The 24,636-nt window shown below is 34.0% G+C and overlaps 1 protein-coding gene across 12 annotated transcripts in view; it reads left to right on the top strand.

Moving 5' to 3' along the window:
- tmem174 (transmembrane protein 174) overlaps positions 1-24,636 on the top strand; it is a 123,282-nt gene that overhangs the window by 56,668 nt on the left and 41,978 nt on the right. For 2 of the 12 annotated variants that reach the window (XM_087253697.1, XM_087253690.1), the window contains one exon: positions 23,913-24,023. The exons of 7 other annotated variants lie outside the window; for them this stretch is intronic. Coding sequence is in view for 2 of the 5 variants with exons in the window: in XM_087253700.1 (XP_087109826.1) it covers positions 13,431-13,486; positions 14,212-14,363; positions 14,781-14,830 (258 nt within the window). In the remaining 3 variants the exon portion in view is untranslated. Of the gene's footprint in view, positions 1-13,303; positions 13,487-14,211; positions 14,364-14,780; positions 14,833-15,645; positions 15,831-15,915; positions 16,024-16,097; positions 16,158-16,248; positions 16,424-16,519; positions 16,829-23,912; positions 24,024-24,636 lie in introns of those variants that run through there. 3 more of the 12 variants (XM_087253700.1, XM_087253699.1, XM_087253695.1) reach the window with 3 other exon arrangements.

Here is a 24,636-nt window from a genome sequence, read left to right as displayed (position 1 = left end):
ATTGGCTTTGATTACAAAAGGTTTAACCTTCTGAGGAACAGAGGAAAGATATTTAGACTGTTTTTCGTTGAGAACATTAACCCTTTATGGGTCTCTCCAAAAAAAAAAAAAGCAGTTGCGCCTCTGTGAAATCAGAGACAAGGGAGCCCATTACCAAGATCATTATGAAGCCAGTGTTTCTTGGGACACAGAGTTCAACGAGACACAGTCGTGGTCATCAATCGTGTGTTTGAGAGAAAGTGTTGGAGCGAAGCAGAGCGTACCTTTAGAGCAGCCCCAGGCACAAGCTATGTCATGCCTGCCATGTGCTGCGGATGAAAAATGTGAAACATTTTAAGCGGCCATTACTGAGATGCTTTGATGTACTTTCAATTTGACATGAGCCAGCTGTCATGATTGTTTTGTTTGTTAATAAACATGTTGCCTGCACTTTGGGGTCGAAAAGAGGGTTAAGAGGGAAAAGATTTTTTTTAATGTTTCAGAAATGCAACTTCTTTTCTTTTTTTTAGTAGTGAGGGACTTCTGTGTTTTCTGACAGTCAGTGTCAGTGGGCAAAGATATAAATAGCAATAATAAGATTGACAACTAATTAAATGATCCCTGCAGGCACAGGAGGTAAACAGGACGTCATACTGATGTTGTACCCCAATGTACCCCAACATTGTGGGGACAATGGATTTTGGTTGGAATGAAAATCGGGTTGACGTTAGAACCCAACATCAGCCTGATGTTACTGTCCAACATCCAACCTAAAATCCACCTAAAATCAATCAAATATCAACGTTTAATCATGTTACACCTTGACGCTGTGTGGACGTTACCACTATGACATCTATCTGACGTTAGATTTTGGTCACTTTCCAACACAACCTAAAATCAACCAAATATCAACGTAATATGACATCGTTATTGGATGTCAAAATTACAATGTCCTTAGACGCTGGCTAGACATTGAATTTTGGTCACTTAATGTCACTAACCTAATATTAACGTCTTATTAATGTTGTGTGCCTGCTGGGATAGTTCACCCAAAACTAAACTTTCTATTATCATTTATTCGCACTTCACTTGTCACAGACTTGTTTCTTTATTTTTCTTTTGAACACAAAATGAGTTATTTCGACAAATGTTGCAGATATCTAACATTTTTTAAAACATCTTTTTTGTTTGACAGAAAAGGAAACTCAATTAGGTTTGGAGTAAATTGTCATTTTTGGGTGAGCAATCTCTTTAAATTAATTTTAAGCTGTGGTATAACTTTTGGCACTCATATGGTTAATATAGAAACTACATGCTTTTGTGTTTATAATTTCATGGCAGTTCATATCTACTTGAGTTTAATGGCTCTGAAATCATATGAATCACATCTCATTCACTTTTTATTATGAGTATATTATGAATAGGAATTTTTAGGGCACATGCTTTTTTTTTGACACAGCAATTTCAACACATAAATAGTTTACGCTTTGTGTGAAATGAGGCTGGATATGATGAGTCAAACACGACTACTCGGCAGCAGGGATTGACATGAAAGATCTAAAATTGTTCCAATACTTATTAGGCTCACTTTAGTGATCCATTACACCACCACCAGCAGCTTGAACCGTTGATACAAGGCAGAATTGATCCATGCTTTCATGATGTTGACGCCAAATTTTGACCCTACCATGTCAGAATGTCACAGCAGAAATCGAGACTCATCAAACCAGACAATGTTTTTAAAATCTTCTATTGTCAAATTTTCGTGAGCCTGTGCGAATTGTAGTCTTAGTTTCTTGTTCCAAGCTGACAGGAGTGCTACCCGTTATGGTCTTCTGCTGCTATAGCTCAAGGTTGGATGTGTTGTGTGTTCAGAGATGCTCTTCTGCGTCCCTCGGTTGTAGCGAGTGCTTATTTGAGTTACTGTTGCCTTTCTATCAGCTGGAACCAGTCTGGCCATTCTCCTCTGACCTCTGGCGTCAAAAAAGCATTTGCGCCCAAAGAAGTACTGCTCACTGGATATTTTCTCTTTTTTGGACCATTCTCTGTAAACTCTATGGTTGTGTGTGAAAATCCCAGCAGATCAGCAGTTTTTGAGTTATTAGTTTTGTATTTTCTTTCATTTTAGCACTCAGCACTCATTTCAGTTAATTAAGTTAACAGTTAGTTTAGTTCACTTGTTTGTGTTTTGTTGTCAATTGTATTATAGCATAAGTGATAATAATAATTTGTAGACTGGTAAGATTGTATAATATTTTAGAACTGGCTTGGATTATGTGAAATGTATAATGTTATCTACAATTACAGTCTGATTTTGCGTGTGCAGGTACATATATTTTAATAATTGTCAAAAAACATTGTGTGGGTCAAAATTATACATTTTACTATACTAAAAATAATTAGAGTATTATGTTCATTCATTCATTCATTTTTCTTTTCGGCTTAGTCCCTTTATTAATGTGGGGTTGCCACAGCGGAATGAACCACCAACTTATCCAGCATATGTTTTACGCAGCGGATGCCCTTCCAGCCGCATAGATCATACTCCTTTTGTGTATTTTCCTACTGTAAGTATATTTTTTATTAGTGATGTGCATAGCTAAGCATTTCATTTAGAAAGATTTAAAGGCAATTTTCTTAGCATTTTTTTTTCTGACACTTAGATTCCAGATGTTCAGATGGTTGTATCTCAGCCACATATTGTTCTATCCTAATAAATTATACATCAAAGGAAAGATTATTTATTTAGCTTGACGTAGAAAACTCAATTTCAATAGAAGGACACTTACTTTGTTTGTTTTTTAGATATACCAACAACAACAGCAAATCAGTTAATGCTTATTCTATTTCAAATAATAAATCATTTTGTCTTGCTTTAGGTTTCGTCTTGCTTTGGGTTTCATTTTAAGTTGTACCTTTTGGTATGATTCAACTGATTAAAACTGTGTATCTCTGAATTGTGCAGCTGAACCAGCTGTTCCATTAATTTGCAAATGTCATTTACTCTGTTCTCTTTCACCCTTAGTTAGTTAACACTTAAGTAGTTAACCCTGTGCAATTCAAAACCTGTAGAGTGAAGATAACATCCAGGTTTCTTGTTTCATTTTTCATACTTCTCATAATTTACCTGGCGTTAACATAATTCTGGATATTCATATGCTCATGTTTCCGTCGGTGCATTTCAAATCTCGTTGTATAATGTATTTGTCTCTTCTTTACTGCAGTTTTCAATATTTGACATTTTCACCGTCAAGGAAAGGAATGAGGTATATAAGGTATATTCATCGAGTTTCAGTTACTGCAAGTCACATAAATAAGAGGCACACAATATAACTATTGGCTGCATCTACACTTTAAGAAATAACGGTACACAAGCTGGGGTAGTAACTTTTCGAATTGTATTTGTATCTAAAGGGTGCAAACTGATATCTTTAAAGTATGCATTAGTAGCTAAACAGTACAAGAGTATACTTATGGATATTTTAGGTACAAATGTGTACTTTTTGAAAAGATACCACTCCAGTGACAGCTAGTAATCCTTTATTCCTACCATTTTACTGTTTCACACAGCAGCCCCTTTTCACATGTCTGGTTTTGAAGCAGGGTTAACAACATTTAGAGTTTCCCTGCATTAAAAAATTATGTTAAGTCTGCTTCTAAACCAGACATGATACAAGGGGCTTTATCCGGGGTTACAAGTGGAGTTTATTGACAACCTTGGGATTATCACCATGTTAAAAAGACCTTCTGACAGTTTTTGCTGTATATATTAGTTTCTATGTTCTGTCGCTAAGCATGGTCCTTAATGTTCAACGAGTTTATTAGAAAAGCAATGGAAGATCTGGTGAGAATGGAGGCAGTAGATGCTAATGTGGTCATTCCTTTCAGCTGAAAGAGAGAGACTATGACATGACTCTTCTTCTTCAAGTCTAGCTAAGTAAAGCTTTTTTAAGTTTATTGAGAGTGAATGCCTTCGCAGAAATCTCCCTGAACCCTATATAATCTCATTTTCTAAAGCATGGTACATCTGTGATATACATTAACCTGCTTATGTGGTCTTTGTGATGGTGTTCAAACTCTTTTTCTCTTGAAGAACCTTTTCACCCCCAAATTTGCTACACATTCACCCCTCTACAAAAACATGATTATCGCTGCAGCGTGAAGCTGGCCACCATCATTCACCCGGCTTAGGCTTTCTCAAGTTAGCAAATCACCGAGAAAATTGGAGAGGTCTGCAAAGTGTTCAGCACTTATGATCCCATCCCAGATCTCTTAAGTGTGTGTGTGTGGTTGGGGGAAGCCCACACTAGAGAGCTGCGTTAGTCCTCCGACCGTAACATAAACCAATTTCCAAGAGCAGTTTTCTCCTTCATGGTGTAACTAGGAACAATAATGCATGTTTAAGAAACAAGACATTTATCAACTTTGCAAGGAAAAAGACACTCAAAAATGTTCTCAAATAGATAAAAACACATTAAACTCGGAGAGAAATAGACCACAGAGTGGGGAAATGTTTTCAAAACATTCTGAGAGTGTTTTGAATGTGTGTGGCGAACCATTTCTCAAAATTACATATTAAATAGAATCATATGTTCTGAAGGGGATGCAAATATAAAAAATCTAAATATAAATATTGAGGGTATGATATTTTTTAGAGGAAAATTATTAATCTTCTTAAATCAACAAAAAATAATATATATTTTTTTTTTGTTTACTTACTCTTATACTTAAAACATTATTTTATTTTATTAGTTTATTTATTTTTTGCTGAAACTGTGGTCCATGGAAATTCATCAAATTCAAGTCGATGGCACTTTAAAAGTTTATGAAAGCTTTTTTTTAATCCTAAAAAAAAGTATGCAGCCAAAACTAAAAGTGGCTTATGATTTAAGCATTAAGTGAAGTGCAAAAAACTGAACACAATTTACAGCACGTCATTATAGGGCATGGGCGATTAACTGAAAAGTAATTGAAATCCACATTCAAAACCTATAATCAGAACCTATAATATTTTCAGGTCAATTTTTTCAGTTACTTTTTATACCGCGTGTGGTCACATGACCTTGCTTTGTTAAAGCTGATTTAAACTTCTCAAAATATTTGTTTATAGAAGATTCAAGAAATGCAATATTTAAAATATTATTTAAAGAATATACAAGAGTTATTTTATTTAGAAGAGATACTGCTTACTTTACACTTTTATTATGAAAAACATTTAAAATAATTAATTTTGTTTTCAAGCGTGCAAGTTATTTATTTTCACTCTTTTATAAGAAAAAAGACTGTCGGTTTCTGGCAACATGTAATTTTACTTGTTCAACATTAATGTTCAGTAAATAATCATATAGATAGTAGACAGTGTGTGTTTCTTTAAGTTATTTTTAAGTCAAGTAATGCACCTTTTATTCAAAAATCTTTAAAGTTTTAATATGTTAGAATATTTACTGTCCAAAACTATTCAGTGAACTATGAGGGCAAAAAATAAATTAATTAAATAATGGTTTTTCATTAATCGTAACTGAGTAAAAATCAATTAATTGGGATTTTGATTTTAGGCTAAATTGCCCAGCCCTATATCATTATAATCCTACAACTGTTCTCAATGTGATCACAACAGTAAGAAGTGCAAGTTTTTTGTAGCAAATACAGCCATGCATGAAACATAAAGCTCACCCTTTAGACTGTTGTTAACACTCATTTCTGTTTGCCAAGGCCGTGGATTAAATGTAATGTTAGAAAATAATGCACAGTTTGTTCCACAGACAGATCATTTCACCTCACAAGGTCTCAAATTATTCACATGTATTATTTTGCCTGTATTTTTTTTGTACTCTTTAAGTGCTGGTAACTGTTGACTTGCTTTTTGTAATGCAACTATACAACCAGGGTTTTAGCTAAAACATTTATTTAAAATTCTTTCTGAGGACAATAAGACCTACATCTTAGATCTTTAAATAAAATTTGGAGACTAATGTTAACAAAGAAATCTGAAAATTATTCAAACATCTGTGAGGAAATGATAGTTGATGCATTTCGACATCCAGACTTCATTGTTACAAAATAAATGTGTTTGTTTTTTTATAGTTTGTTTATTAAATTTATTGTCAAATTCTAATCCACTTTTACTCAAAGCTACCAATACAACTGCTAGTCTAAAATGTAGACACACTGCTTTGATAACATCTTTCTTTCATTATCCTCTTCAAATAGTTACCTTTATCAGAAACTAATTGCTTTATGTTTAGTCAAAAGTATTTTCAGATAGAGATCAGTTTTTTTTTTTTTTTGGATTATGCTAAAAATCAATTCATATATACCCAAACTTTTACTGTCATTTTAGAATGTGAGCTTTTCCTAAATTGAGATTTTCTACCTAGGCTTTATGATTGTACTTAATTAACGTATAATACATTAATTCCACAACCCCTCTATTCTCATTTAGCTATTATTTTACTCGTTTTTAATAAGGTTATGCATTGAAAATTAGCCAAATAATTTTACATCACCCATAGCTTTCCTCATTCACACATAGCTTATTTGTCCTTATATGCCAAGAGCTTTCAGGTTCTCTTCTAGTGAGCACTTGAGTGCGAGCCTTTGTGTGAGTCTCTTATTGAGTCACATCCTCGTGAACACTAATGGCGTGGGGGTGTTTCATCTCTTTCCAAGTGTGCAAGTGTGTGTTTGAGGCAGAGACATTTAAATGAATAAAGCATTATAAGTATGTTGTTTTGTCCAGTGTGTTGGGATCCTCTGTCAGTGTTTTTTTGCTTGAAACTTGTTACAGAAAGTCAGTCACTGAAGGACCGCATCGGTATCTTCCCCTCCATTACAGGGCAGATTATTCACAGATTGTCCTGAATCACTTGAGGTCTCGCGTGAGAAGGGAAGAGCCTGATGTTGTTGTTTATCTGCCTTTGTGCTGTATGTGTTTGCTGTGATGTAAACAGACGCACATGAACACACATTAGACCACTGTATTCAGGATTCTTTCCAGTTTCTGTATAATAATTTTAATCACTGCGGTTTTCCAGTAACACACAACATAGGCAATGAAACTGATTTACTGCAGCAGCAGAGATTTTTACAAAATTGTATCACTTTAGAAATCTTCACTGAAAACAAGAAACATATTTTTTACGGCTCTCTCTTTTTTCTGTTGTGGTACCAGCTGTCTTAGTTTGTGAGTGCGTGGGGAATTATCATATCTGCTTTGGTTTTGTGATAACTGAGCACTTTTTGTGCCTGAAACATATTTACCCTTGGATACATTTATCTAATAATAAAGTTAAAATGTAAAAAAAAATCTGTAATTTTTGGTGTTTAGTATGAACCCAACAAACAATTTGTGTTTAATAGATGTCTAATAGACGTCTAAATGTAGACAGCTTGGTTAAAACAAGGCTAAACTCTGGCTGTCAGTGTCACGGTACATTGATGAGACATATACAAAAGGTAAGATTCAAGTGCATTTCAATGTAGAAATTGTTGTGCAGATAACAGGTGAAAATGGAAAATCCAAAAATAAAGTATCTAAAGAACAACCATAAAAAAAACAAGAAACTAAGGCAAGGTTCAGGTATACAAAACATGCCACAACATACCATAAACAACAACTCAGTGACAAACAAACGAGTGCAGGGTGGATAAATAGTCCAAACAATTCATAGCGGCAGGTGTAATCTGCGTGTGTGTAATCAGTGAAAGTGGAACCTGGTGTGTGTGTGTAGCTCAATGAAGGGATTTGTAGTTCATGACTGTTTCGTAGTTCATCAGCGATCTCTGCAGTCATCGATCGCTGGCAGATGTGAAAGTCAGTGAAAATCTAATAGACATCTAAGAATAGCCCAAAACTAGACTAGTCGTCAAAGATTAGACTGTATATGTGTAGTCATTCATTTCTGTTTATTTGATGACTAGTCTAGTTCTGGCCTATTCTTATATTAGATTTTCACTGACAGACCAAATTTAGCCTTGTTTTAGCCAAGATGACTATGCTGATTCATTTATTTTTTCTACTTTTTTATACATTAAAACATTTTACAGAACTGCACAGTCACTGACAGCAGCAGTTATTTAAAATAAAGTAAGAAAGAAAGAAATAATAATAATAATAACAACCAGTAATCCTATCAGTAAATAAAAACAAATTACAAAAAAGAGGCATACATCATTTTCAAATTTCAAAGGGATACAGCTGGGAATACTATGCCCTGTTGCCATGTTCAGATACAAAGTTACAAGTGTCCATCTTTTTTTAAAAATATGCAATTTCAATTGAAGTTGTGCAGTCATTTATTCCATTCTTGATTCAAGATTTTCTATCCACTGCTATTATTGTAGGGTGTGGGTTAATCTGTTTTATTGTTATAGTCTTTCTTGCACTTAGTAAAAGTGTAAATATCTCTGGTTTTATTATATACATCTTGGGGTATCCCTTCATGACAGAAAAACAGGAGAGTAAAAGGTAGATCTAACTGCATAGTTTTCATTATCTCAATCTTTACCCCTTGACCAAAATGCCAGTAACTTCAGACATTCCCAAAATATATGTGTGTGATTACCTACATTCTGCAACCCTCCAGAATTCCTCTGACTGTGGACTTATTTTGACACCATCAGTGGTGTTCATTCATTCATTCATTCATTCATTCATTCATTCATTCATTCATTCATTTTCTTTTTGGCTCAGTCCCTTCATTAATCAGGGCTCGCCACAGCGGAATGAACCGCCAACTTATCCAGCACATGTTTTATGCAGCAGATGCCCTTCCAGCTGCAACCCATCACTGGGAAACGCCCATACGCACTCAATCACACACATACACTACAGACAATTTAGCTTACTTAATTCACCTGTACCACGTGTCTTTGGACTTGTGGGGGAAACTGGAGCAGCCGTAGGAAACCCACGCAAACATGGGGAGAACATGCAAACTCCCCACGGAAAATGCCAACTGACTCAGCTAAGGCTTGAACCACCGACATTCTTGCTGTGAGGTGATTGTGCTACCCACTGCACCACCTGTTCTAAAAAAACAATTTTTTGTTTTCCACGCAAACTCTTTCCAGTTATGGCTATTAATCTCTTTATGAGATTCTGAACATGTTTTCCCAGGGCAACATGGCGGTGCAACGGGTAGCACAATCGCCTTGCAGCATGAAGGTCGCTGGTTCGAGCCTCAGCTGGGTCAGTTGGCATTTCTGCAACACAGGTTCATTCTGAAAACGTAGTCCCGCGAATATTTCTGGAGACCGCCAATTAGGGGCAAAGCAGTGGCTGGTTCGAGCCTTGGCTCAGTTGGCGTTTCTGTGTGGAGTTTGCATGTTCTCCCTGCGTTGCGGGTGCTTCGGTTTTCCCCACAGTCCAAAGACATGCGGTACAGGTGAATTGGGTAGGCTAAATTGTCTGTAGTGTATGATTGTGTGTGATATGTGTGTGGATGTTACCCAGAGATGGGTTGCGGCTGGAAGGGCATACGCTGCGTAAAACTTGCTGGATAAGTTGGCGGTTCGTTCCGCTGTGGCGACCCCAGATTAATAAAGGCACTAAGCTAACAAGAAAATGAATGAATAAATGAATGAATGAATGAATGAATGAATGAATGAATGAATGAATGAATGAATGTTTTCCCAAATCAAATCCTCAATTTTTTCGTTAAATTCAGATTTACTCTTTGCCTTAATATTAAGAGTGTTATTATCTGTTAAATCAAGAATTGGTCTATTATATATGTGACACATGTCTTTTATGTAGTCCTTTTTTTTATATATATATATCAATAGAATACTGTTTCAAATAAGTTGTGACTTTTTTGAAAATTTCTTGTTCTTTATGATTTGTAATGTACAAAAGCTTCTTAATTGTAAGCATCAAAAGAAATCGTTTGATGACAACATAATTTTTTCATAAGGATCATAAAATTAGTAAGACGACTATGTTTAGAAGTCTATTAAACATCTACTGTATTAGACATCGTTTAAAAAAAGCTTGCTGGGAAGCTTCTTTACAAAATCGAATAAATCAAGATCACTTGGTTTAGCCTCATCTATATTGTGTGAACAAAAGAGGAATAGTCTATGTTGTTGCAGAAATGGTTGCCATTGCTGAAAATCTAAGAAATGCAAAAGCATATGCCCGTTTAAGCACAGGTGTGGTCTATTAGTCTGCAGGGAAATCAAGACCGTAATGTAAAACACATGCAGCCATAACCGTTTACATATAGCTCATGCTCTTTTCACATAGACACTGTCCTTCTATCAGTTGTATATACAAATGCTGGTTTAAATTAAGCCAGATTTGGGTTAAATTTGTGAAAGCCCAGCCATTGGGTTACAAATTTAATAGACAAATTATAATCATAGTTGTGTAACCACTACATATAAGGTTTTCAATGATATTACATGTGCCATTGATAATAAGGAGTATTGTGTAGCTGCATTTGTAAATCTGGCAAAAACCTTTTACTGTGGACTATGAAATTTTGCTGGAAAGGCTAAGATATATTGGACTATTTGCTGTCTGGTTGGGGTCAGGAGCTACTGTTCTGGTCGTCTACAATCAGTAAGGGTGGAGGGGCTTCTGGCAGATCCTCTGCCACTTCAAAGGGGTCCAACAGGGTAGCATATTGGGGCCTACACTTTTTAACATTTATGTTTATGATATTGCTTCTGCTGCAGGTGATTCTTACATACATCTATACGCTGATGATATCATTTATATATCTATAGTTCTATAGTTCTATAAGGCAATGGCAGGTGCAACTTGACTCATGTATTCAACAATGATTAAACACTATTATGTTATAAATGTGTTTGTTCATGTTTTATTGTAGAAGTTCATTATAAAATGTAAAAAAATATATAATTATTAATATTATTAAAGTGTTTTTACTATTTATTTTTCAATATGAATTAGGATATTACTATGGCAGCTTTAATACATAGTTTGGTATATTTATCTTTGGCCCACCACCTCAATTAAGTTTGGTTTTTGGCCCTTCACAAGAAAGTTTGGGCACCTCAAACTCAAATAAATGAGTTGCTTACAAAGGTTAAAGCCCATTTTGGCTTTCTTTACAGAAACAGTATTACCAATTTTGCATTATGATGATTTAATTTACAGATCAGCTTCAAAAACTCTCCTTCACAAACTGGATGTTATTTACCGTGCAGCAATTTGTTTAGTTACTGGTGTGCCATTTAATCCTCATCACTGTCAACTGTACTCTTTATTGAATTGGCCTTTTCTTCAATCACATTGACAAAACATTGGTTTCTGTTAATTTACAAAACACTTATTGGGAAAACTCCACTATTTTTACAGTCACTTCCTAACATTCAGGAAACATGTTGAAATCTGAGCTCTAGTAGTTTTATTATTCTTTGCATACCCAAAGTTCGCACTTCATTTGGTCACTACTCTTTTCAGTTTTCTGCTGCTGATGAATCATCTGCAGGAGACCTTAAAGCTCAACACCTATATTCCACTATCATCCTTTAAAAATTCAATCCAGTTAATAGTACAAGATCAAACTTGTTCTCAAGTGACTTACCTGGTTAAATTAAGGTTATTATTATTATTATTATTATTATTATTATTATTAATCAGTGTTCATTCTGTCAATATTTTACCCAACTTTAGATTGTATCAACTGCATTTTTGAGTGCATATTTGTGGTTGTCACAAGCTGCCTGCATCACAAATTAAAACTCTGTTGACCACACAACAAATCTGAGATTTTCTGGGAAATCTGAAATTTTTAAATTTTACTTGTGGTCTCAGACCTTTGGACTTTATATGTAAAATGAAATTTCAAATTGCAGTTGACTTAAAATATAGTTGTTTTTGGTTTAAGTGCACTGGCGAATGTTTAGTTCAGCACCTTTGGTCCTGACAGCTCCCGTAAAGATGCACTGTTCTACCAATGAACGATTTATGTGCTGATATTGGTGTTGGATATTGGAAACATACACTAAAGAAAAATAAAGCAGGACGTTTGTTAGCGCGATATTACAGCTTGATTTGCAACGTTATCCAAAACCCCAGACAGGGCTATAGAAATACCTAATGCATGTGGACTGTAGCGGCGGTGAAATGAAGCCTCAAATCTGCTCCTTTTACCCCTCAAGCATCCTCTTAGGGTCTCGGTTGAAGTGTTTTGGTTGAAATCGCGTCAATAGAACCCATACGGCAAAGAACGTAGGTTTGAGGGCGGCCTCTTGAATGTCCGGACGCCTGAAAAGTTTTGGAGTGGAAGGTTCCTCTGTCTCATTAACGGTGGCCTAGGTGTTAATTGGCGATGGGTTGGACTGAATGAATGAGTACGTGGACATAAGTGCTTATTCGAGAAGGAGAAAGCGAAGGAGGTGGAGGTGATCTGATGATGGTTAGCTAATCAAAGTCCGGAGCCCGCCTTTTGAGAGCGCGAGGGGTTAATTACGCATGTGGAGAAAGTCTGACATCACCTTTCCGAAAGCTTATTCGCTGACTAGGAGTTCAAGTAGCTGCATTTCCTTTGCTTCAGTTAGCCACTTGAGGGCTGCACATATAGCTTATGCGTGCGTGTAGATTATCTGTGTGTGGCTTTGTGTGATATAGCCTAAATGTGTTATTGCTTATTTGTAAAGAATGAAAAATTGTGTGCGGATCAAACCACCAAACTGTAATAAAATCCTTCCAAGTCTCAGCAGTAATGGACACAACTGTTTTCATACGCATACGTTTTTAAACACGCATGTTTCAACACATTCTCACTCCCAACTCGTCACATACTGACGCTTGGTCAGGAACCCTCGGCGTCAGTTATTGACGCACAGGGTACCCCTTTAGCGTCATATTTAGACGTGCAGGGATTCCCTATAGAATCTGTGCCTGAGCCTGAGGCGTCATAGGGAGACGCTGGAGGCTCGTATAATTACCAATAGATGTCAACAAACTTTTTAAAACCTGATTTACGCCTATTATCACAGTTTTCTTATTTTAAAAATATGTAATTTTTATTTTGTTTATGAAAAGCGTCTGTAAACGGGGTCGAAACTACTGTATGAATAAACTTCGGCCCACGTGACATCCCTTCACGGTGAGTTTAACGCCGCTCTGCTATTGGTCAAACTGCATCAGCGGTGAGTTCTCAGATGAGTTCAACTGTCAACATTAAATATTACGTTAATGCTGCATAATATATTTTTATTGGAGATTAGTTGGTGTTTATAAATATTTTATCATTTACTTTATATTTAATGAGTGAAAATATATTCGGTTGTCCAGTTTAGGGTAACTATGCCTAATAAAACTTTGATTCATTCATATTATTTTTTATTTTTTTACTTTAAAAAAAATATTAAATTTCAAGTACTAAGTTTAAAAATGTTTTCGGCTGATATTTTTCATTTTAAATTATTTATTAAAGTTGGGGTCATTGTATGTGGCGATCTATTTTTTACAGTCTATGCTCGCTATCCCAAGGTTCATTGCGATCCCAAGGTTCACTGCGGTTTCCACAAGGTAAGTAAAAAGTAAACAAATAAACACGATTTGTTGATAAAGCATGTACTGTAAACTAGCGACGTTATCTAATTACATCAAGTTCATTTATTAAAAACATATTTTTCTCACATATAACGTTGGTCATGCATTAGAACAATATATACATTTTAAGATAAGGAACAGTGTAACCAGATTGTTGTTTTCCACAATAGAATTCGTGCAAAATCTATATATAATATGCAATATGCAACTCTAATAATACAAATGTATTCGTAATTGTTTCAATATTAAAGAACATCAAGTGTTTCCAAAGGTTTATTGTAAAAACAATTATTTTCCATGCCTTTAAAGGAAAAAGGCAGAAATTTTGCCCGTCTGAGCACATTTTATTCATTGTACAACACAAAACTAAACAAAAAAATAGCTTAATCTACCACACACACACACACACACACACACACATATATATATATATATATATATATATATATATATATATATATATATATATATATATATATATATATACAGGTGTACATTATAAGGTGTTCACTGTTCAGATATGAATATTTTTTCTTTGCTCTTTTCAGGTTCTTTAGATTTCTTTAAAAATCCAATTTTGTTTTCTAATAAGCAAAAAGTAAAATCACTTTACCCATGTTTATATGTTAAATTGCACTTGTCTCTCTCTCTATCTCTGTTAACACATTTATATTTGTTTGATTAATTCTTGTGTCTTTCAGCCTGTTTCTGCCTATCACCATGAGTGATTCCTCAATACTCAGATTTATCACCAAGATCTCAATTATAAGCTCAAGTTTTGATGACAACTTGGTGATCTGCATAAAGCACCACCATGTAAGGAAGGCCAAGACCACTCTGGAATCAGTCAAGGGTTAGTGAAGTTTTTCATTCCATGTATATTAAATATCTACATTGTTTAGGCATATGTGATTGTATGAGATAAAATGCATTTATTCTTTCACTACTATTGTAATAACAGAAAGAAACGCATTAGTTTTACTATTACTATTGTTTATGACAAACATTAAAAAACTACAGCATAAGCTCACAAAATATTGTGGCCTAACTGTTTAAAACTAATTGTTCTGGGTGTTGATAGTGGCCAACCATTTTTTTTCTTTTTCAGAAAGTATTTTGTTTTGTCTGATTTTATGACACCTTATAGGCCATCAACTGCCCACATTGGGGTTTAGGAAATTAGAACTGCTTATGCTGCTTGTCTACTAGTCTTAGGATAAGTTAGAAATGTTATAAATGTACATTTTTTTGTTGTTTTTATCTGGTACAGCTCATAGGAACTCCAATCTTCCCAACTGTGAGAGGGCCTTGCTCCAGTGACTGTCAGTGTGTACTTCATTGTTTCCATTAGTCCCTGTATCTGTAGACCCAGGTGACAGTGGGCTAGAGTAAAATTTTGGTTTTATTTAAACTAAGGCATACTGATGGCCTTTTTTATCTCAGATTTGATCATGCAAGTATTAATATATCCTAAAGTATTTTTATATTCTTTCCATTGGTGGAAAAGATGTTGGTATAATTATTTTTAATGGACTGCTAAGATCTCAGCAGACATTTTTCTGAGATATTCTTGAGTGGGAGTCTGTGCAATACAAGGTGGATAGTATTTGCAAGGAAGAGCCCTTTATCTGTCCTGCTTCCACACTAGATATACTGCCAATTTAAGTAGATATGAACCATAAGCATAACCATTTCAAGAATGCACGAGGTACTTTAAACTGGATGTGTTGAAACTAAATTAACAAGAAAACAGCTCTGTGATGTTCACCTAAGAAAATTAGATTAGAAGATAGAAACTGTTATGCACTTGTTCTGTACTGTTTCATTCCTTTTTCAAACACTGGCATTTTTGAAGGTTTATTTACAGCTAAGGATTAAGAATTGACAGGAAGATTTGTGGACTACATCAACTAATGACACTACCTCCAAAGAGTTGCAAAAAGCTGTCCAAAGTTTCAGCACCATCTTTAAGCCCATGATTTTAGTGTGTTTCATGCCTAATCACATGAGTTTATATCTGAGATAGATGAACTATGTGATTGTCTTAAACTGATCTACAAGTAAATGCCAAAACCTATTGGTTTACTTATTTATTTATTTGTTTGTTTGTTTGTTTGTTTGTATATGTTAACCAGGTGAAATGGAGTGAGGCATACCAGGATATGCCTGGTTTTACTTTTGGGAAGGAGGTTGAACAGTGCAATATTTCTTCTATAGGATTGCAGTGACCAGACATGCTACTGTAACTCTCATGGTCATGTGCTGGAATTAGCAGATATTCAACAATTTGGCCATCTCGCTGACCTGTTGATATCAGAAGGTAACAATATCCAGTTGAATTTGTTTTAGTTGTTCAGTAACCTATTTAAATAGTATTGTGATTTTTTGATTGCTTATCATTGTAGACCGCAGCAGCTCTGCAAAGCAAGTTGCAAAACAGAATCCATGAAACTGGCAGTGACTGGAAACCAATTGGAAGACTTTGGTCTGTGATGTAGAGGAGTGGGCAGAGGGTGAGGAAATTCTTATTAATATTACATGTAGTCATGAAAAATTGTGTTACTATTACTGTCATTTTTTTTTTCAGTAGCAGAAGCAAAAACAACAAACAACAGAAGTGATATGGATGTCTTCGTCATATTGCATGGTATGTACACTAGACTTCTGTCAGTGTTGATTCTTTAAAAGTTGACGTATAATCCTTGTTATACAACTTTCTTTTCATAAATATATTTCAGACTCTGCTGACCCAGCAACAAAGAGGAGGGTGTTCAACATCATCCTGCTAGTCAGGATTCTTCAGGAGAAGCAGTGGATTCTTGTGGCAGAGATGGTCAACCACTATAAATACCTTTCAACTCATCCTGGTTCCTTCAAAGAACTTTCTTGCTTGTTTGCTACTGAAATGTACTGGTATGTATTTGTATTTTTTGGCACAGACATAAGCATAAGGTTACCCAGTCCAAAGAATATTAATATATTTTTATGTTGTTGTGTTCTTCTTTTAAGATTCGACATGTGGCCTTAACGAAGAGGGGTTAAAAGGTCTATGGATCATCATTCTCAAAAAGCAACAAAATAACTGAGAAATAAACAACAATACGATGGTGCAATCTAGAGACCTGCAAGGTACCTGCAAGTTTTGGCTGGAGCAGAGAACATACATTTTTTTTAAATAAAGCTCCAGCTGATGAGTATGACATTGACTGTGGATTTTCTTTTACTGTAATCCAGAAGAGGATGACCTTAACCCTGAATCTAAAGCATGTAATAAAATCTGTAAAAAATTAAATAAAATTGTCATCATCTATAACCAAATTGTCTTTTTTTTTTAAATACATAGATATGTACAGTATGTAAGCATTCCTCTAAAATCAATCATTGTTGTAAATTAAGAGCATTATTGTATGCCTAACTGCTTACAACATATAACGATTTAAGGAACTCTATATTAAAATGAAATTATTACATTAAGTGACATTAAGAGCTTTTAAAATATTAATTTTATGATACATTTTTATGATAAATTAAATTTTTGCATATACTTGGGCAAAAAATGTACATTATTATGGTCAACTGCTCAGATACCTCCAGTCAATATGTGGCTGAGTCAGGCAACCACACTTCTACCTCTGGAAAAATTAACCTATGATTTACATCAAAGATCTGATGGATCCATTTGGTCCTCATGGATTTTTCTAAAAAAAAAAAAATTAATCTCCTTTTATTTTTGTCCTTACTTTGAAACATTTGTATTAATTTGTTAGAATGTCTAACAAAAAACTGCTGCACTTGTTGTGAGATAACAGTGCGACTGTTGTTATTCTGAAAATAAAAATTAACTTTGTATAATGTTTTATTGAATGCAAGATAAAAAATAAAATATTTTCCAAGAGATGGATTGCGGCTGGAAGAGCATCTGCTGCATAAAAACATGCTGGAAAAGTTGGCGGTTCATAGCACTGTGGCGACCCCTGGTTAATAAAGGGACTAAGCCAAAAAGAAAATGAATGAATGAAAATAAAATATGTATTGAAATATGTATTTTTGGTAGACATAGAACTACACAGTAACTTATAAATACAGCACAGAACTATTTTACTTCTAGTTTAGATAATTTAAATGTTTGCATTTTTATTTTGTTGGTTAATGGCTATGTATTTTTAATCATTTGGAGGTTTGAACTATTCGCAGCATTTGAAAGGATATCTTTTCATCATTGTTACCTCATTTCTCAATATTTTCATGATTCTTACAATGCAGCAAATCTTACAATCATTTGATCATAAAGAAAATAATTAACAAATTAACCCACATGCAGGACAAAGACATTATGTGGAATCATTATTAAACACAAGTTCATCCATTGTCATCAAAACATACTGTTACACAAACAGTTGAAGATTTAGAAAGTAAAAATAATCAGATAAAGACTCGTTTTTAAACAAATACATGTCTTTAAAAAGGTTTTATTTATGAACATTTACATATTTTAAAAGAGCTTTTATCCATATTTCAAATAAAGTGAAAACAATTAAACATCACATGATGACCATTAATGAAACACACTTACAGAATTACATCCACACATATTATTCTGAACTCATAATATTTGTGATGAACATAATCACTATTGCTAATAACTTGTAATTAAAGAGGATACTAATGTTTAGCTTATTTTTACAGCTTTTTTTTTTTTTACCACAACTGTACATGTGACAATACAATTTCTTGTCCATGTTGAAGATAATACATCTACATAGGTTAACTGCCCTTTTACTCAAAGGGGATGAGTAGAGCCCCGTAGAAAAGGAAAAAGTATTCACATTTCAAACGAGAAATGAGTGAGAGAATATCAGCAAGACTATTACCTATGCTATGTTCAATAAATAATGTTGGATATAATAGTCTGATATGTACTGATCAAGTCAATAAAAGCTGTTTAAAAAATACTCATTGTAAAATAACAAATTTATGCCTGGCTTTCATATATGTCATAAATATATGCACAATGACCTTATTCAGATAGTCTTTAGTTCATTAAAATTTGTATCTGTTCCATTTTATTACAAAAAGGCTTTAAACTACATTACCCACAATCCTTTGTCGCTGTATAGATGGGAGGGGAAAGACATGGCGCTACAAATTGTAGTTCCTTGAAAGGTGTAGTTAGGGTTAAGTTTAGGCTTACGATCTTGGTTAATCGTTAACTATTTAAAACACAGCGATAACTCATTGATAAAGGACACTGTTAGTAAAGTGGCAAAGTTAGCAAAACATAGTTAGCAACACGAAGGATCTTTTAATTTGGCTTTGAAGTTATAGTCCAATCACAACGTCGCAATCTACGTCACACTTTGTCTCTATTTGGTAATCTTCCGGCTGAAGGTTGATTATAACCTTATAATATAACTTAAATATCAAAATGTGTATTAATATTACATGTTATTTATTGTCTTATTAAAAATACAAATGTATATTTACCGTGAGATTACTTTGTGGGGGTAACCTGATGTGCAAAATGATCATAGTAAAACCAGATCATAGGCAGTATACTTAATTTGAAACGAATAATAAAATAATAAAAAAGCTTAATGTTTGAAAACATTTCAAGCATTTGCTGTAACTAAACCCTGCATCATGTAGGTATACAAATATAAATATATGTCAAACTTAAATGACAAATATAGTGCCCATTAAATAGTATAAATAGTAGTTCATTGTAAATGAGTATGCAAATAAACACAATACATTTTTAGTGAAACATTTATAATTTATTTATAATGCCACAAATAAAAATAAATAATAAAAATCACACAAAAATGCAAAAATATATATTTTAACCAAAAATATATATTTTATAAGTTTTTAATGCAATAATATATTACCATACATATATAAATGATTAAAAACAATTATAATTGAAGGAAATGTATATTTTGTATTATTATTATTATATTTATTTTGTGATATTTATTCATGTCATACATCTGGTATGTCAAGCTCAAGTAAAACTGCACTGCAAAAAATCTTTTCAAATGATGCCTTTGGAAATGCCATCATAATAAACAGCTTTCACAACAACAAGAAGTCAAGTTCATGACAAATGCAAATTATGTTTATAATAACAACTTTCTGAACTTAAACATCAAAAGTAGAATAAGTTCAAAACATATTCAAGTATTTACTGAAGAATAGCAAAAACAATTTTTACAAAACACTGAGAACCAAAGTGTGCTTGCTTGGTGAGTCCAGGTGTTTATGCTGACTAGACTGTCATATTGCAATCCGGTTAGCATGAGGAGACTTGGGCGTAAAGTGTCAGCAATTCCTGGAGGGCTCCCATGTGTTATTCCAGGTTTTGCCACTGTAAAGTATTAGAAGTGCACAACATCATTACTGAACAAAGAATGAGCGTTAGGTTTCATTTAGAAAGTTCAGTGATATTTATTTATATATGTAAAGTGTCATTAAACCTGGCACTCTTGAATTAACTGTATAATAGGTTAAACATTTCCAGCATGTTTCCATTTATTCCAAGCAGATCTGTCAGTTCTACAAACTCAGAGATCAGGATAGTAACTGCACTTCTCATTATGAACACCCTTATCCTTCACATACATTTTTATCACCACTGATGTCCACTGTTGTAGTTTTCATTGAAGGGAATGCTGACACAAATTCCAGCATGATTTTTTAAATAGCAGAATATGGGTATTATTGGGCCAAAACCTTAAAAAATATAAGATGCAAGATTTGAATCTTGATGAACATATTGTTAATTCACGTCTTGCAATTTAAAACACATCTCATGTTTGACTCATCAATTATATAAGAAAACTACAACAGCATACTGTGCTTCACCCTAAAATATTTCTAAATTATAACAAGCTTATTGTTTTACATGGCTAAACATTTATTTTATGCCTGCATGATTCACTGCTATTACTGTAACCCATTACACTCTTAACCCAAACTAGTTGACTTTATTAGAAAACTGCATAGAAACATGTTGCCTTAAATCCTTTATGTTTTTACACAAGGTGAAACTAAACAGCCCACTTTAAATTAACCAATAACCTTTACAATCTTCTTGAACTTACAGTAATATTTTAATTCAAGTATGGCTGTTAAGTTGTACCTTGTATAAAATGTAAGGGGTTTAAGCCACTGGGTTTCTATACAATTTTCTAGTAAAGTCAACTAGATTGGGTTAAAGGAACAGTTCACTATTTACTCTCCTTTAAGTTGTTGTAAACCTTTTTTAAAAACTTCCAAGTTACTTTGTGTTGAACATGAAGGAAGTTTTTTGAAGAAAGCTGAAAAGCTGAAAACATTGACATACATAGTAGGAAAAAAACAAATACTATGGAAGTTAATGTTTGCAGGTTTTCATCTTTCTTTAAAATATAATTTTTTTGTGTTTAACTGAAGTAAGCAAGTCAGACATATTTGGAACAAGTGAAGGATGAGTCAATAATGACAGAATTTTCATTTTTGGGTGAATCTCTTTAAGAGTATACTGAAAGAAATGTCCTACTCAATGAAGCTAACTTCAGCTGCATGTGTAGCCCCATGAGTACTTATCTAGAAATCAAAACAATGATCACATCAGTCCCATTTTAGGCCCTTTATATCATATTGGCCACAGAATGGACTACTTAGTGTTGCAATAAAATAAAAAAATTAATAAAACTATGACTTACCACACAATACAAGACAAACAGTGAATTTTCAGCTCTGCCTTTGCTGTACACAAGATGAGGTTCCAGCTTCAACACTGATCTGAGTGGGGCAGTTGTGCAGCTCTGTGAGGTTGTGACTGTTTAGCTGCAGTGCTGTGAAGAGTTCTTTATTAAAAGAAAGTACATTCTTTTAAAATCTGTACATAATAACAAAGAAAATACAATGATTTTAAATAATGATTAATTCTGAACAAAAACATTACCCTTAGTCAAGATGAATTCATATGACAAAAGATTCTGCATCTGAAATGAATAAAAACAGATGTGACATTAGTTAAACCCACTAAACTACTAGATACATCAGTACTGCATTAAGCAGTTGTAAAGTAATGTAAGTGTAGTCCAAAATGAGCCTTAATCTCTTTAAGATAATGATTTAAAAAAACGTTGCTTGTGTTAAAAACAATCCAGCCACTTGTAATACATATGATCAATGGTAAATTTCTGAGAAGGTGCAAGGTAATCCTTGAATTTTACCATTACCATCCTGACTGACATAATATTTGAAAAGAAGACAGCTTGTTGTGCCTCTTTACCACAATTTAGAGATGATAGATTCTTTCTTTTATTAAATAAATTGGTAAAGGCCAAATTGTACTGGTAATAGTGTATGATATTCATTGTGTGACATACATCAGCTTAAGTTATACTTGAGCTTTTGTTATGCTATATATATATATATATATATATATATATATATATATATATATATATATATATGTGTGTGTGTGTGTGTGTGTGTGTGTGTGTGTTTTAAGGCATGGAAAATAATTGTTTTTACAATAAACCTTTGGAAACACTTGATGTTCTTTAATATTGAAACAATTACGAATACATTTGTATTATTAGAGTTGCATATTGCATATTATATATAGATTTTGCACGAATTCTATTGTGGAAAACAACAATCTGGTTACACTGTTCCTTATCTTAAAATGTATATATTGTTCTAATGCATGACCAACGTTATATGTGAGAAAAATATGTTTTTAATAAATGAACTTGATGTAATTAGATAACGTCGCTAGTTTACAGTACATGCTTTATCAACAAATCGTGTTTATTTGTTTACTTTTTACTTACCTTGTGGAAACCGCAGTGAACCTTGGGATCGCAATGAACCTTGGGATAGCGAGCATAGACTGTAAAAAATAGATCGCCACATTCAATGACCCCAACTTTAATAAATAATTTAAAATGAAAAATATCAGCCGAAAACATTTTTAAACTTAGTACTTGAAATTTAATATTTTTTTAAAGTAAAAAAAATAATAAATAATATGAATGAATCAAAGTTTTATTAGGCATAGTTACCCTAAACTGGACAACCGAATATATTTTCACTCATTAAATATAAAGTAAATGATAATATATTTATAAACACCAACTAATCTCCAATAAAAATATATTATGCAGCATTAACGTAATATTTAAAGTTGACAGTTGAACTCATCTGAGAACTCACCGCTGATGCAGTTTGACCAATAGCAGAGCGGCGTTAAACTCACCGTGAAGGGATGTCACGTGGGCCGAAGTTTATTCATACAGTAGTTTCGACCCCGTTTACAGACGCTTTTCATGAACAAAATAAAAATTACATATTTTTAAAATAAGAAAACTAAGATAATAGGCGTAAATCAGGTTTTAAAAATTGCGTTGACATCTATTGGTAATTATACGAGCCTCCAGCGTCTCCATATGACGCCTCAGGCTCAGGCACAGATTCTATAGGGAATCCCTGCACGTCTAAATATGACGCTAAAGGGGTACCCTGTGCGTCAATAACTGACGCCGAGGGTTCCTGACCAAGCGTCAGTATGTGACGAGTTGGGAGTGAGAACGTGTTGCATGTTTGGGATAGATCATTCAAATAAGTGATTTTAATTGATTTGTAGGACAACAGTGTCAACTTTCAGCACGGCAATCGCGCTCGAAAAACACTCATCATTCAAAGCAGCACTCTGGGATTTCGCCACGCAAATAGTTTCGATCTGTGTGCAGTGAAAGCGCCTGGAAACGTGGAAGAAAAATATTATCATAACTCCATTGTGAGAAATATCGTTAAGAGGGGACCTGCTTTTGGTGGACGTTTGAAGAATTTTTCCTCTGGCAGGGTCGACCGGCCCTTGGGTCAAACTCCTGCGCTTTATCCTTCGACTTAATCCTCAATAGTACATAAATAATACAGAGACCTTGTTTCCTCAGAAAACATGCCCCCGTAGGAGAGATGACTATGGTATTTTAAGGGGACTGGCAGTAGGCTGTAATGGCATTTAAATTATCCTAAAATCAGAAGAACAAAGATTCTCATGTTGACAAAGCAAAAAAGGGGGTTACCTTTAAAATGCTTTATGTTTTCCTTGAGTTATCTTCAGATATAAAACATTACAATGCTGATATTGTTATTATTTGTTTATTATTGTTATTATTAGGATATTATATTATATTATATTATATTATATTATTCATTTTCTTTTCGGCTTAGTCCCTTTATTGATCAGGGGTCACCACAGCGAAATGAACCGCCAAGTTATCCAGCTTACGTTTTACGCAGCGGATGCCTTTTCAGCCGCCAACCAACACTGGGAAACACCCATACACTCTTGCATTCACACACATACGCTACGGCCAATTTAATTTATTCAATTCACCTACAGGACATGTCTTTGGACTGTGGGGGAAACTGGAGCACCCAGAGAAAACCACGCAAACACAGGGAGAACTCCACAGCAGCGACCGACTTGATCCAGCGACCTTCTTGCTGTGAGGTGACAGTGCTAACCACTGAGCCACCGTTATATTATTCCATATTATATTATATTATATTATATTATATTATATTATATTATATTATATTATATTATATTATATTATATTAGCTATTTATAACGCAAGTCTGCAAAATGTATGGTCAAAATATGATTTAAAATGACTTACAGTATATTCATGGCTTTATTAAGTTAACAATTGCTTGCTCTACACTACAGCTGCCATTGCCATCTCTGTTCCTCTATTTTAACCTGCTTAAATCTAAATCATAATGGTTCCATTTGGACCACACACAGTTTTACCGTTTCATTTCCCCGCTAAAGATTTTGGTTGCACGGCGGCCTCCCAGCCAATGTATTTGTGGCCTATCATTTGGATCATTGTTCGGTTTTCCACGCCAGAAATTTCAATGAATACGCGCTGTGAAATATAGTTAATATATGGTATGTTGGCATCTGCTACTAACATTATCTAGTTACAGTTTACAACTACAATTAGACGACCTGAGACTTTATGAGAGTTATTTATGTCATCGGATATAATTGGTTTCAGGAACTTATTTGCCATGTGCAGATCACATTTACACCGAAACATCTGCTGAGCAAAAAGTGA

Source organism: Danio rerio, chromosome 5 (genome assembly GCF_052040795.2).
Source record: "Danio rerio strain M-AB ecotype USA chromosome 5, GRCz13ab, whole genome shotgun sequence".
Lineage (NCBI taxonomy): Eukaryota > Metazoa > Chordata > Actinopteri > Cypriniformes > Danionidae > Danio > Danio rerio.
This window is presented reverse-complemented; position numbering and strand designations above follow the sequence as displayed.